This window comes from Camellia sinensis, chromosome 1 (genome assembly GCF_055761805.1).
Source record: "Camellia sinensis isolate YWXY chromosome 1, ASM5576180v1, whole genome shotgun sequence".
Lineage (NCBI taxonomy): Eukaryota > Viridiplantae > Streptophyta > Magnoliopsida > Ericales > Theaceae > Camellia > Camellia sinensis.
The window spans coordinates 233,155,411-233,172,045 of NC_138961.1; the positions used below are offsets into that span (position 1 = coordinate 233,155,411).

At 37.2% G+C, this 16,635-nt stretch overlaps 1 protein-coding gene across 6 annotated transcripts; it reads left to right on the top strand.

Annotated features, from left to right (window-relative positions):
• The first annotated feature begins 748 nt into the window (after nucleotides 1-748).
• On the top strand, nucleotides 749-11,184 carry LOC145804355 (uncharacterized). Of its 6 annotated transcripts, none has more exons than XM_082898047.1 (4): nucleotides 749-1,375; nucleotides 3,885-4,002; nucleotides 8,785-8,858; nucleotides 10,826-11,184. In XM_082898047.1, exons 1-4 carry the CDS (start codon nucleotides 1,340-1,342, stop codon nucleotides 10,919-10,921), a joined length of 324 nt encoding a protein of 107 aa, XP_082754173.1. In that variant the 5' UTR covers nucleotides 749-1,339; the 3' UTR covers nucleotides 10,922-11,184. The 6 variants fall into 6 exon arrangements, with proteins under 6 accessions (XP_082754173.1, XP_082754166.1, XP_082754168.1 ...); XM_082898040.1 differs by having other exon boundaries at nucleotides 749-902; nucleotides 8,785-8,986; XM_082898042.1 differs by having other exon boundaries at nucleotides 749-902.
• The last annotated feature ends 5,451 nt before the right edge of the window (nucleotides 11,185-16,635 follow it).

Below are 16,635 nucleotides of genomic sequence, written 5' to 3' on the forward strand. Positions count from 1 at the left end.
CAGATCAACAACAAATCATTAACATTTTCAGCATCAACAACAACAAATCATTAACAGATCAACTACACAAAAAAAAAAAATGATAACATAAGACGCACAGATCTGAGGGGACGACGGAGGGGAGAGAGAGAGAGAGAGAGAGAGAGAGAGAGAGAGAGAGAGAGAAACTAGATCTGTAATCGATCGATCATGCAGCAGTGAAGATCTTGCGTAAATCTGCACCATGCTCAATCGATCTGTAATCCCTGAAGTTAATCTGCAACGGCGAAGATCTAGTGAGGGACGAGTTCCGCTGGCCAGGGGTAACACGGTGATAGTGGCGTCGAAGGAGGTAGGGGCGTCGGAAGAGGCAACGACGTCGGAGGATCGAGTCGACGTCGGACAACGGCATCGGAAGAGAGAGTAGAGGGAAAAGAGAGAGATAGAGAAGTGGGTTTGTAAGGGAGAAGAGAGAGAGAGTTGTAGGGCCGAGAGAGAGAGAAAAAGAGGAAGAGGGGCTTGTATCAGTGAAATGGAGTGAGAGAGCAGGCTATCTTCTGTTTATATATATATAGGGGTAAAATGGTAATTTAACATCGGAATAAATCGGGCCGGGGATCGGGGACGGGGACGGGCTAGGTACAGGGCTGGGACACTTATTCCCGTCCCCGGCCTGAATCTTATTTGGAATTGATTTTTAAACACCATCCCCATTTTGTCGGGATATTTTGTAAAAGAAACCCGCTCAATTGAGGGTCGGGTCCCCATCGGTTTCAAATTGCCAGACCAGAAGTTCAAACCTCTCACACAGACTGTCCTTCACCGCCAAACCTCACAGAAAGCACCTGTCCGCAGCCCACCGTATGGAGCACATCGCCACGGCCACTGCCGCAAATCACCACCGCCACAGCTGCAGATCACAGGTTCTCTCTCTCTCTCTCTCGAGCGCGGTGTCGGTCTGTCTCTCTGTGTGTCTCTCTCTCTCTCTCTCGCGCTCGCTCTCACGCTCTCGGTCTGTCTGTGTGTGTCTATCTCTCTCTCTCTCGCGCGCGCTCACTCTCTCGCTCTCGGTCTATCTCTGTGTGTCTCTCTCTCTCGTTCGAGCTCTCTCGCTCCGAGTCTCTCTCTCTCTCTCTCTCTCTCTCCTTTCCCCTATTTCCCCCTTTCTGATTGTTGCTTTAGGGTTTTATATGCTTGATTCGGTTTAATTTCATGTTGATTTATGAAATTGGTTTGGTTGTTGTAGTTTGATTTCGAAACTTCTAGGGTTTGATTTCTACACATAAATCCCAAATTCAAGCTCAAAACATGCCATCCAAATTTTGTGTTGATTTCTCAAAAACTTTTGGTTTATGAGTACATGCAGATGAGTAGCTTTTTCGGCATCATCTTTTTGGTAATACTTGACTATGAAATGCAATCATTAAATTTAATGTTTATTATTTCTTTTACTTGAATCAATTTGTCCTTGTTTATTTCAACATTCTCATCAAATTTATTGAAATATTGGTTGTTAGCACAAGAATTGAATTAAATGACTTGTTGTTTCAAATTTTGTTTATCTAAATATGGTCTCTTCTTCTTGGGCGAATTACAGGCATTTGTTTTAGGGGACAATAGTTTAAGGAAATTAAAATAGGACTGAAATTGCAAGCATTTGTTGAGGGAGATGATAGTTTGTGAGATTTTAGATGCTAGCAAGCATGTATATACCCCTTCCCATCCCCGTGATGAAAATTTTGTAGATTGGCCACTAGGGGAAGGTGTGAGGTTCATCATGTATTACCTATTTAAGTGTGATGGTGTCCCTTGTATTACCTATTTAACTGTGATTGTTTTTGTTTGGTGGTTCTTACTGCTTGAGCCTTCACCAGTGTACTTCATTGACTGCCAGTTACTTAAGAGGCTCAGAATTTGCTTAACTTGTGGAGGGAAAATGTTTTTGCCTCTACACCTGTATGAATGTACCTTTTAGACTGAAATGATGTCTCCTTTTCCAGTAGAAATTTCACGAAGTTCTATTTTTTCTGCACTAAATATTCGAAGGATGTGTTTTACAGTATGGATCTTGGAATGTTGTACACCCTAGGGATTACACAATGCATTTCTTATTAGTTTACTTCATACATATGTTTTCTGGTTAGAATTTTTTCACTGCAACTACAAATGGATATTGATTTCACTTACAATGATTTAATTTGATATGTGTTCATTTTTGATTGGTTACAGGCTTAATAATATGGGACTCGCCACCCTTATCACATCATTATAGATATATTTGTGGGTGTAAAATATAGGTTTGTAATATTGTTAAAATAAAAAAATAAATAAAAACCACCACTGAATTAAATTGATAAGAGGAGTCTAATTTTTGAGTCGAGATCTTAGAGGGTTTTTTGGTATGGCTGTTGTATTATCAATTTTTAATTATTGTGCTTTCAATTTTTATAAAATTAACTTTCAGTCATACAAAAAATCATTTAGGAAAAATCACTCTAAAAGATTTTAGCCTTGTTTGGTTTGTCTTTTGAGAGATAATTTTCGAGAAAAAATTTCAAAAATTTCTTTGGTTGAAAAATTTAAAAAAAAAAAAAATCTAAAATCATTTTTCTTTCTTCTACACATTAATCAATCATTTTTTCTCTCACATCGCATCTATTCAACTAAAATATTTGAAAATGTATTACAGAATCATGGTCTTTAATTTTGCACCATCACAACTACAATTAAGTTCATGCAATCAATATCACATTGCCTCTAAAATTAACAAGATATTCAAAATATCTGTTGCCTCGACAATTAACTTCATGCCATCAATATCACATTGCCTCAAAGTTTATGTCATGATGTAAATAGTGGATCATCGCATATGATCGCAAATATTTGTTGCACATCTGCTGAGGTTAAATGCGAGGATGCTAGGGAATGAATGGGGGAAGTTTGTAATGACCCTATCACTGTGACACTGGCACGTGCTTACATGTTGAGTCTCAATTGAAAGTATGTAGGGGTATAAGTGGGGACTATGAAGCCAATTCATATTATGAGCTAAAACTCAAGTGGATGACCCGTGTTGTGAACAATATCTTAATTAGAATTTTTCTCGTAACTATTTGATTTATATGAGCATGCCCCTGTCTTAAATAGTCTTGGAGTTGATTGTGTTACGTGTTCTCTTTCTTGTTTTGCATACCGCAAAGGTCAACATTTCTACTAATATAGGATTGAAGCTTACGTATAATAATAGAATGTCATCCATGGCTTACTTGACTCAGCATTCGAAAATGTAAGGCAAATTATTGTTCATCGTTTCTTTTCTTTGCCCTTCAGTAATGGTTATTTTGACCTTGTTTTTCTTTACCCCGTCACCTATTTTCATTTTTCTCATTTCCATTTTGATGCCATTTCATATTTAGCACCTTGCTTCAACTTAGAACTTAGGGGACAATAGTTTTAGTGCTTACTAAAATCTAAACAGATATCATATTGGTATCTTCTATCTTGGTTCTGAACTTCTTCAAATTTCTAGTAAAGACTATTTTTATAGTGGACTTCCTATGCATGATGATTGATAACTTAATTTTTTAAAACTATGAAAAGTCACGTTGCATGGAAGAAAGATAATGAATAATATGAGGTTGATTAATATAGTATGTAATGTTTTCTTTCTTGCTTGCTTTCATTTTTTTTAAAAAAAAAAATTAGTGAACTGTTAATTGGACCTTATGTCATGCACGTCAAAATCAATAATTGTCAAGAGTTATTACCTTTCTCTAAATCTTAATAATGCCAAGTAGAGGCTATATTAGCGTCATCTTCAAAGTAATTATTTGTGCTAGTGTTTTTTTACTACCTATACATTGACCAGAGTGATTTCTTCTTTTTGCCTCTAATTTTCTCATTAGGTATCATTGGCAACCAATTTTCTCCTGCAGATATTCTCATTATGGGCTGAGAGCCCCAGAAAGAATGGGGGCGTAAGCTATTCAAGTGACAATGTTGGGGTTGTTCTTGCCGTAACAGGTAGATATTACTCAACGATTTAGATTTGTTCATTAGTATTTAAGGGAATAAATGACACTTCATTGTGTTTAGAAAGTTATATAACAAAATTTAGCACCTCTTATTTGCTACTTTTAGATTGATGTCCTTCTTGGTCAGCTCTCCTAGTAGTCTACTTCTGCAGAAATCAAAGATTGCCCCTCTCACTAGGTCTGTTAGTCGTCCACCTTCCATTTTTATCCAGAAAGACAAAATGAGAGGGAAAAAATCCTAACCCTAAACCACGCACTTCTCCTGTCACCATCTGCCAACTCCCTCCCTCCTCCTCCTCACCTCCCCTGTCACCCACTCCCTATATATTGTTGTTACTGATAAACACTAAGTTCAATCTTGCCTCTATAATTTTTCTTTTTAACAATAAAAAAATAAAGTATCAAACAATGGAAGACTTACAATACAAAGTATGAAAATAGTCCCGCATGTTAAGTGCTACTGAAGTGTTTTTGTTGATCCTTCAAATATCTTGATGATGGGAATATCGTTCAAATGGTCTCATTGATGTTTGTAGTCTGAGCCACCCATTTCTTTTGTTAAATGTAAAGGAAATTAATTTCACTCATATGTCTATTAGGAAAATACTAGTATGCTTCCCCTCCACCCCCTTCCCCTGATGGCTCTCTGCCTAACATGTCTATCCATGTATTACTGAACTTGTGTTGAAGGTTGGATTGCTGAATTCTTATTCATTTTTCAGGTTTTGGACTGTTAGCATAGGAAAATAGAAATTTTACTCACATGTTTGGTTTACCGTTTATTCTGCATATGATGGTCCTCAAATCATGATAGCTTGCTTACTAGCTAATGGAGGAGTAGATGTATTACAGATTGTAGGTAAATTTATAATGATGAGTTCTGAGTTGCATGATAGAACATTTTTGTGCTGGGTGTCTTAATTATTTTAACAAATTACCTAAGTGCTTCTTTGTAATCTTTGCCTTTTTTGCTATTCTCTTTGCAGAAAGATCTTGTTATATAAACCTACTCCACTAAACCTAACCCACTACACCACTACCACCTCACCTACTCCACTAAACCTAACCCACTACACCACTACCACCTCCACTTCACCTACTCCACCACTCCACCTACTCCACCACTCCACCTCCACTTCACATCTCCTATATAATGTACATATAATACAATCAATAAATCAATCAATAGATACAATTATTCTCTCTGTATTTTTCTCTCTATCAATTTCTCTTACATGGTATCAGAGCAAGGTTAAGAATCTAATAATTTTGTTTCACCGGCGGGCGGCAGCCTCGTCTTACCCGCCCGCCGGACCTCAACCCCTCTCTTCTGTATATACAGTCTCAAAGGTGATCACACCCAAATGCTGTGTTAATTCCAGTCGTTGGTAGCCTAGCTAGGCTCTCATCTCATTCAATCAAATTAAGAGCGAAGAGCGAGAGAGAGAGAGTTGAATCATCTGTCTGCTTGCAACAATGGCTTCCCTTGGATCCCTCATCTGTGTCCTCTTCTTCCTCATCACAACCACCGTTGCCGAAATCTGATTCTCCGAGATCCGGTCGGACAGTCGCTCCACCATCCCCTTGGACGAGTTCGGCTTCACTCACACCAGCTCCCTCGAACTGACCGTAACCCAAATCTCATTCGATGATCAAACCCTCAAAAACCCTATCTTACATGATAGATCTCCGGACCATTCTGGATCTGCACATCAAAATCTGGCAACAAATCTAAGCCCTCTGCTGCAATATCTCTTGCATGTGTGTCTGCTGTGTATCTGGTGTGTGATAGCCGTGTGTGCTGTGAGAAGATGAAGTTGGTGGTGTGTGTGTGTATGAACTGCTGTGTGTTGTGTGTGGAGAACCAACCCGAGAGAGAGAAGTTGGGTGGGTTTCTCTTCTCTAAACCATGCTCCACAGGCTGTTAAAGCTCCAAACACCAAACATCCACCTTTATTTTAATATTTCCACCCATTTATTTTTAAACTTTTCTTCCACCAACTCACCATCCCACTGATTTTATATTTTATTTTATCACCCATCATTTCTTTTCACTTTTTCTTCCCACCACTTTCAATCAACTTGTCTTGCATAGGCGGGAAGATTGATAAAGAAAAATATTCTAATACAACACGGCACACCACTGGCAATACACATCTGCTACATCAGTGCGAGTGTGGCTTCAAAATTTCAAAATCAAAATTTTCAAATTTCAAGATTTCAAGATTGCATTATTTTAACACTCCGAACCCATTGCTTTTTCTGCTCCAACACCCTTGAACCACACCTCCCATTCGAGTTTGCACAACAACCCATATTTTATTCATCTCAGGGATCAACCCCAGTCACAATTTTACACAAAAAAAAAAAAAAAAAATCACTCACGCACCCACCCACAGGCGGGACTTTTTTTTCCTTATCCCTTCTCTACTCTGCCGCCGGTCTTTTCTTCTTGCCTCCGTCCTGGGCGGCCCTTGACGGTGATGCCTCCGTGTTTTCCACTCCACTGGGCACGATCACTACTCCATGCTCCTCCACTGCAGCATATGGCGGCCCTCCAAATCGGAACATCACGGTGGCCTTCCGCTTCAGCTCCTTGTTTTCCGCCTTTAGCACACTTATCTCTGCTTGCGCATCCTTATACATGCGCTGGAGCAGAGCCAGTTGAGCGTTTAATTGCTGCACCTCATTTGTCCTACTCTGCAGCCGGTGCGACAAGTTTGTGACCGCCGTCATGGTTTCCACACATGACTTCAAAGTATACTGATTGGCCTCAATATCAGTTTGCACTGCCATTTTTTGCTCCACAGACCGCATCGGAAAGTTCAACGGAGCAAAACCAGAGGTGTTTGGTTGAGGTTCACTGGCCACCGCACCAGTTATCTCTCTTGTTGCCTCGTTGAGGTCGGGAAAGAGAGTGAGCAGACCACGGGACGACGAAGCCATTTTCTGGGCCACAGAGTGTTACCGAGTCTCTCTCTCAGAAACGGAAGAGTTTTTCAGAGGATTTTCGCAGGATTTTTTGTCTCAGCCTCTGCCTCGGCCTCAGGCTCCGTCTTGGTTAAATAGCCGAGGCAGACACGCGCATCGCGCGCCACTTGACGCCAGACGACAAAACGGGCGCGCAAGCCAAGGCAGACACGCGCATCATGCGCCGCTCGGCGCTCGACGACAAATTGGGCGCGCCTTTTGATGACACGCCTTTTGATGGCACACCTTTTTATGGATTGGGCACGCCTTTTGATGGCACGCCTTTTTGAAAGATTGGGCACACTTTTTGAAGGCACGACTTTTGAGGGCTCGATATCTATATCCATGTATATCTTTTGGGCAGCCTATATACACACTCATACAGTGTCTTTTACACCGGTCAGCTTTATCAATCCCTTTGTTTCAACCTCCAATAGGTTTCTATCTTCACACCTATTTGAGTTTGAGGGGGGGTTATACACAGTATCATGTATAAGTCGCTCATGGCGCACTCCCTAAGTCGCCCCCTTGGTGCACCACCACAACCTTCTACAACGGTCCGACATGACCCCATAAACTGTCTTCTACAACGGTCTGACACGACCACACAGTGTCTGCTACATTGGTCCGACATGACCCCGTAAACTGTCCCGACATTGATTCCGGTCAGCTTTTACAACGGTCCGACATGACCCCGTAAACTGTCTTCTACACCGGTCCGACATGACCCTATAAACTGTCTTCTACATCCCACAATTTTCTACAACGGTCCGACATGACCCCGTAAACTGTCTTCTACACCGGTCCGACATGACCCCATAAACTGTCTTCTACATCGGTCTGACACGACCACACAGTATCTGCTACAACGGTCCGACATGACCCCGTAAACTGTCCTGCTACATCGGTCCGGCATGACCTCGTAAACTGTTCTGCTACAACGGTCCGACATGACCCCGTAAACTGTCTGCTACAACGGTCCGACACGACCATACCGTGTCTCTTACAACGGTCTGACACGACCATACCGTGTCTCCTATCCTGTTTTATTTTATTTATTAGTTTACTTTCCTGTTTTGTTACTCTCTCCAAACTCAAGTTGGTTTGTGTCTAACCTCCTTGAGTTTGAGGGGGGCTGTTAAACCTACTCCACTAAACCTAACCCACTACACCACTACCACCTCACCTACTCCACTAAACCTAACCCACTACACCACTACCACCTACTCCACCACTCCACCTCCACTTCACATCTCCTATATAATGTACATATAATACAATCAATAAATCAATCAATAGATACAATTATTCTCTCTGTATTTTTCTCTCTATCAATTTCTCTTACATATATGAAATGAACGTTCGTGCTTTTACGGCTGATGACTCCAGTGGGCAAAATCCAAGCATACACGTGGCAGCTACCTGGGTGTTATTGAGATGGTATTTACTTATTTATTGAACTGAATACATTCCAAAAAATGCTACGAGCACCCACTCTTATAACAATTTCAAGTTATTATTTTGAAAAAGGTTCTAGCAATTCCTTCCTTTTGACATTGGTAACTGATTATTGAACGACTGATAGATGCTTAAATTAATATGGTGTAATTCTCTTCTTGGATGATTTGCTTATATAAACAAGTAGTCTACATTTGTTTTTCTGGTTTTTGGTAATGGGTTATCAGCATGGTTGTTTTTGTGTATTTGCAGAACCTTTCTTGTTTACGTCTTTATTTATTTATTTTTTATTTTTTATTTTTTTTTTCCCTGTAGTAAATTATTTTCCTGCTATCTTTTCCAGGTACAGGTATTTTGAAAAGTGATGCCAGAGAGTTGAGGGAGAGATACTTGTCCTTTCTTCTGGATCAACTAAAGGTGTTGTTGCTTATTTTCACGAACTGTGGTTTCACCGTTTATCTCGATCACCACATTATGAACATGGTGCATATGCTGTTTGTTTTCCTTGCTTTGGGAACTATTTGAGAATTTTCCAAAGTGGCCAGGTTTGGTCCACTTTATAATGCAATCTTTGTTTCCTTACAAACCGACATGATGTTTTTTATGAATTGGGTGTTGTGTTTCAGCAGAAACCACCATGAAGTTGGTTATGAGTTGGGCCTCTTGTAGTTATGTTTTTGAAACAGAGCTAACCTTCTGACTAAATTCTTAATACTTACCAGGCTAGAAAACTATAAACATGATGACTGTGTAAGCCGTAAACTATCAGTCAATTTTCTAAGTTCTTGAAATGGGTCCATACCATGTTGGGTTTTTGTACTGAGCTTAGGAGTGTATATGTTATCTTTATTTGGTTCCAGTGAAAATCCAAACAGACTGTTCTTTGTGACCGCTAGGTATAGCATTCCTGAAACTGAATCCACAGTCTTATTCCTGTAATTCTCTTCTTGAGTGCTTGGGAAAACATATCTACTCTTTTAGAGGTTGGCTGAATGGGCACCCAAATCATTTTAGGATAGGATCACTGTAAGAGTTTCTAGAACATGTTTGTGCGTACTTTCAGTTGAGCACTGTTATATTGGTAATCAAAAAAATGTGAGAAAAAGGCGAACACAGGCCGTTTGGGGGAAAAATTGGAAACAGCCCCGAGACTATCAGTCACCTCGGAATAGATTAAACAAACTTGTAAGAGCAAGTGACATGTCGATAGGACGCATGGTTAGAGATTTAGACAAAAAAATGTGACAGAAAAAGGCAAAAACAGGCCGTTTGGGGGCGAACATTGGAAACAGCCCCGAGATCATAACGGTCACCTCGGCCTAGATTAAAAAAACTTGTGAGAGCAAGCGCCGCATCGATAGAACACACGGTTAGAGATTTAGACAAAAATGTGAAGAGAAAAAGGTGAAAACAGTTTGGGGGCGAAAATTGGAAGCAGCCCCCAAACCGCCCCGAGATCATAACGGTCATCTCAGCCTAGATTAAAAAACTTGTAAGAGCAAGCGGCACATCAATTGGATACACGGTTAGAGATTTAGACAAAAAAATGTTAGAGAAAAAGGCAAAAACGGGACCGTTCGGGAGCAAAAATTGGAAACAACCCCCAAACCGTCCCGAGATCACAATGGTCACCTCCGCCTCAATTAAACAAACTTGTGAGAGAAAGCGGCGCCTTGATAGGCCATACGGTTAGAGATTTAGACCAAAAAAAAAAGTGAGAAAAAGGTGAAAATGGGCTGTTTGGGGGCGAAAATTGGAAATAGCCCCCAAACCGCCCCAAGATCATAACGGTCACTTCGGCCTCAATTAAACAAACTTGTGAGAGCAAGCGGCGCATTGATATTACACACGGTTAGAGATTTAGACCAAAAAAATGTGAGAGAAAAAAGGTAAAAACGAGCCGTATAGGGGCGAAAATTGGAAACAGCTCCCAAACAGCCCTGAGATCATCATAGTCACATTGGCCTAGATTAAACAAACTGGTGAGAGCAACAAAACACCACCTTTTCCACTTAGTTCCTGAAATAGTAACAAAAATAGACATTTCAGTAAAGAATAATAAAAAGAAGCCTTATTTGAGTAAAAGACCACAAATGAAAACTTTCGGAGGTGAGGCCAATGCGGTTGGGTATTAAAACTAAATGATAAACAACATTGGAAATGATGATATTGATAGAATTGTAATGTTGATTGGATATATACATATGAATGCTGTTGTTTTATTTACAAAATGGTATTAATAATTATTTAATTTGTTCATGTTATCTTTACTTTTCACTAACATTTTTCATTTTTCATTTTTTGTGCAATTTTATAATCATTTGATGTGCAAATATTTTCATAAGAAAATTACCTGACAATATTTCTCTTTTTCTTTGGTACAGATGGATGAACTCGTGCACGAAACTAAATTGTACTGGACTAGCTGGCACTTGTTACATTTTTTCAAGGATTATACATTTTTGGATAGATGTGTATGAAAAATATTTGGATAGACTAGTTATATTTTTGGATAGATGCTCATGGATAAAAATTTAAAACATAATAATAAATACTTGTTATGTTTTAAATTTTTATGCTAAATGGATGTGAATTGGATGATTATATAGATTATATGACTTTTAATTGGACGATTATGTAGTTTGGAATTACTTGTGGATGAAAACTTATAATAGTTGATGATTTTAATTAAACAGATTAAGGATTTGATGATTTATGTAAATTATTGGATGTTCATGATTCAGTTGATTTTGTTGGTTTGAATAATTCTTGTAAATTACAGGTTATATTGAATGGATTTGATGGATTATTATATTTTGATAAGCAAAAAGAATTGAATTGGCGATCAAAAATTGGTTTTATTTTTCCTCTTTTGGCGACCAAATGATTAGTCGGGAAAGATAAGTAATACTTTTGCTGACTAAACTTGTTAGTCGGTGTATGACCACCTGATATTTGGTGGACCAAAATGTTGGTAGGCAAAATGGTACATCTGGCGACTAAATAATTAGTTGGTAAAATTATTAATTTTGGCAACCAAAGAGTTTGATCGCGAATAGGTCCATTGTTGATTAAAGTTTTAGTGGCGCAAACATTACTTTTGGCGACTAATAGATTTGGTCAGGGAATGTTATTTTTGGCAACTAACATGTTTGGTTGGGGAATGATACAATTAGCGACTAACATATTTAGTCGGGAAAATATCATTTTGGTGACTAAAGTGTTTTAGCTACAAAATGATTTAGTCGCAGTAAATATATATTTAGTGACTAAAAATTTAGTTGGCACATAGAATATTTTCCCGACTAAAAAAACTTTTAGTCGCTAATTACTTTTCCCGACCCTCCATTAGTTACCAAAATGGCGACCAAAAAATTTAGTCGCGGAAAACATTTACCGACTAAATTTTTGGTCGGCAAAAGTGTAATTTCCTAGAGTGTAGTGCTATAAAAACAAATAATATTTTTATTTTTTTAATATATATAAACTTAACGTGATAGTTCTTTTAAAAAAGTATTGCATATTGTAGGAAATTTATTTGAAATATATTTTTTTTTATGAAACAACAAACATTACCACATTTTCAAAACCTAAACATAAGAAAAAAGCTGATCACAACTGGGCATCTGCATTGTGGCTCCTTCTTGCAATAATGAGGAAGCATCTTCATTTGTTGTAGCCAGAAAACAAGAAGAAATGAACTAGTGTTGTACAAGTTACATGAACAACCCAAGGACACTAGATATCACCAAGGTAAAAGAAAACGGAAAGGGGAAATAATTTTGGATGCAAGATTAGTTCTTGTGACATGTGTGGCAAAGGCATAAACAAGTTATTGTGATTTTTTATGTGGGTCTCACGGGTGTTTCATATAAATTAATCAAAAATGATTTGGACCCCCAATTTTTCAAACCCCCATGACCCCAGTGTTTTCTTATTGGCTGGAAATTTTTTTTTTTTTTTTTCCTATCTGCCAATCACAATGCCCCATGTGGACTGGGGGGGTGCTGGGGGTCACCCCACTGGGGGTCCCAGCACGGTTGTAAATTAATAGATTATGATCTAAATCTTTTTTAATCATTCGGGAAATGTTATAAGATTATTGGGATTGCTTCTAATCCATGATCTGAACTAGATAGTGTTATTCGGGCTCATTGGACTTATCATAGATTCTGTTTCAATAATTTAAATTATTTATTTTGTAAAATTATTTATGTATATTATTTATAAAAAAAAAAATCTGATAATTATAACTTGTTTATTTTATTTTGCTTTCTTGCGAAACAGCATGAATGCATGGTTATTGATTACTCTTTGGGTAGGCATTGAAATTTCTGGAAACTTTGTTTAGTCATTTTTTAATTTTTGTATGAGATAAAAAAAATTAGTATATCTAAAATAATTTTTAATTAAATAGATAATTGTAAGAAAAAAATGATTAACTAATATGTAAAATGTGACATTATAACTTTTTTAACTATTTTAGTTACAAAAATTTCTCCTCAAACAAGGCGTAAGTCATCACTAACATGCATGTGACATAATCAATTAACAACAATAATAAATAGAAAGTTTGGAGATTAATTTATGTAGTGTAAGATTCATGTAAGATGTGGTAGAGATTAATTTCTAAGTTGATAAGGATAAGCTTGTGGTAGAAGGACGATCCCCTCCAATCCAAACTTTAGACTAGAGGATGCTGTTCAGGCTAATGAGATATATCACGGGTCTCATTTCGATAATACAAACAGTTCATTTTGTCGCATACTTTGTGTATTTTGTCTACACACAAAAATTAGGTCAATTCGATAATTATAACTAATTCAATTTACTGCATTTTTTTTAAAAAAAAAATGAATGACAAAAAAATAAACCATACATTTTTTTAATGATAAACGCAATAAAATAAACTAATTATAATTATCGAATCGATTTAAAAAAAAATTAAATAAAATATACAAAATACTTAATAAAATAAATTATGTAAATTATAAAAATGAGACTTATAGTAAACTCCTCCTCTATATTATTACTCATAATAAAATATTGTAACCTTTCTAGCTATACCTATACGCCAAACACTGTCTAAAATACTCCTCGTGCCATTATTGCTCGTCATTGTCATCTCACTGTTCGACACCTGTCCACCATTATTCTCAATCATCTCAATTCATCATTGAACAAAAGGGCATTTTCGTCCTCAAATTCTTTGTGAGCACAATCAGGTTTGATTCCCTCATCCGCGCTCTCCTGTAACTCCAATGCAAATCTAGGGTTCGTACCACATTATTCATCGAGAGCCGTTCGATCCCCTTATCATGGAAACAACAACTCATTGCAATCTCCCAAAATATCTTCAAACACGCAGGAGCAATCTTACCGTTCAAAAATGGATCTGATCAAGCGATAATCCCTTCTGATGACACAGTCCAGCCCACACAGCCAAGTTAACTTGATTTCTGTCGGATCAGAAATTATCATATAAATTAAGAAAATTATGTGACCACGAATTCTTTCAATAATATTTTTTTTTCATCATCGTCTAGCATCTTATTTAGTGGAGGCTTAGCACACACCATTTCAAACAACACACTGCTCCAAACCATTCCATCAAAAAATTAAAAAAATAAAATAAAAAATAAAAAACACCACTCCAAAGAAGTACCCATCAAATTTCTCTGTCAACTTTTGAAGTCATAATATTCTGAATCCAAATATCCCATACTACCCTTCACCATGCTGCGGATGTGGGCATTGGACATATTCAGATTTAGTTTTCATAATCCGAAATCTGAAACTTAGCCACCCATTTATCATCCAATACTATGTTGTTTGTCTACACATTGCAATTAAAAAAAATGTACATTTGGACCACCCAAGATATTGATGCATTTATAATTTTCCTCAAAAAGATGAAGGTTGAACTTCTACAAACCTCAAAGGTTTATTCATTCAATAGGCAAAACATATTTTTACATGTCATAACATTGACAAATAATCCAAAAACATGTCTCATTGAGTTTTATAAAAGAGGTTAGTAATATTTTTAAAAAATTCACAATTACATTATTTGATTTTGATACATATCACTCGATATTCTTAGTAACATTACATCGTGACCATTAACGTTACATATCCTGATGTCGCGATTTAGACATGATCCCTCCAAGACCGCCATGACTGTCCATTCTTGGAACCATGATCCTTCCTCGACCTTTGTCTAAGATCAAAATCTTTAACTACTACACTTGCTACAGATAAAATCGCCTTGGTGGTTTCCTTTTACCAACGTACATTGCTGTGTAATGCGAACACGTGCTCGAGACTCTCGACCACTTCAGCCATCATAGGCCTTTCTTTTGGTTGAGTATGCAAACACTTGTTAGCAATTTTTGCAAATTTTTTCATACAATAGGACAATATTTTCCCTCTTAAAAAGGGATCAATAATCTGATCAAGTGTTTCATTTTTCAGAGTTTTTAGCCCATAAGGCTAGACTGCATTGCTCCTCCTCAACTCCTGTTTCCATCAGTGGCCTTGCACATAACACCTCCAACAACACCACGTGAAAGGCATATACATCCGACTTTTTGGTTAGCAAGAAATATTCTAGGTCTAAAAAACTCAACGTGCCTTTAACATGAGATGAAAAAAATTGATGTACTTGAGATAATTTTTTTTAATTAAATAGATAATTATAAGAAAAAAATGATTAATTAATATATAATGTGACATTATAACTTTTTAATTATTTTAGTCAAAAAAATTTATCCCCAAACTAGGCATAAGTCATCACCCATATGCATGTGACATAATCAATTAATAATAATAATAAAATAGACCTGGCCCCTCTCTAATTACTGAAGAGGAGAGTTCGGTATTAGTGAGTTCTAACCCAGACTCAAGTTGAAAATTCAAAATTTTCAATGTGTAAAACCCATTAAGTACGTTCTTACAAAAAATTATGTTAATTGGATATTGATAACCACTTGATCAGATCGTATTTTTATCGCAATTTACTTCACAAATTATATTTTAAAATTATTTTGAAAATACGATCTGATCAAGTAATTATCGATATCTAATCAATATAATTTTTTACACAAATAATATTTTCAATAAATTTTATATATTGAATAATTTAAATTACCAATATGAGGCCAGATTAAAGCCCAGCAATGCCGAACTTCTCTCGTAACTAGAGAGAAGCCAATCCTAATAAAATATTGTAACCTTTTCTAGCTATATGCCAAACACCGTCTAAACGCTTCTCGTGCCACTATTGTTTGTCATTGTCATCCCACTGTTTGACACCTGTCCACCACTATTCTCAATCATCTCAATTCCATCGTTGAACAAAAGGGCATTTTCGTCCTCAAATTTTTTGTGAGACCCATCAGGTTGGATTCCCTCCTCCGCACTCTCGTGTAACTCCAACGCAAATTCAGGGGTTCACATCACATCACGCAAACGAGCAACTTAGTGCAATCTCCCAAAATTTCTTCAAACAGTTAAGAGCAATCTTACCATTAAAAAATGAATCAACGATCTGATCAAACGATGAACCCGTCTGATGACATGGTCGAGCCCACGCAGCTAAGCTAACTTGATCCCTGTGTAGTAAAAAATTATCTTATGAATTACAAAGAACACATGACGGTGTACCTATCCAATAATTCCCCCCCCCCCCCCCCCCCCCCCCACATCATTTCCATCTTTATCTAGCATCTTATTTAGTAGAGGCCTAGCACACAACATTTCAAACAAGCCATCCCATCAAAAACAAAAACAAAAAAACGCCACTCCAAACGAGTACATCTGAAATTTCTCTATCAACTTTTGACGTCATAATAATCTGGATTCAAATACCGTATATTGTCCTACACCATGGTACAGATGTGGGCATTAGACATGTTATTCGGATTTTTTTGACAATTCAAAATCTGAAACCTAAGCCACCCATTTATCATCAAATTGTATGTCGTTTGTCTTCACATTGTGATTAAAACAAATGTACATTTGGACCACTCAAGACATTGATGCATTTATAATTTTCGTCAAAAAGATGAATGTTAAACTTTCTACAAACCTCAAAAGGGCTAATTTTTTCTTTATTGACATTAATTTTTCTTTATTCATACACTAAGCAAAACATATTTTTACATGTCACAACATTGATTAAAATAATCCAAGA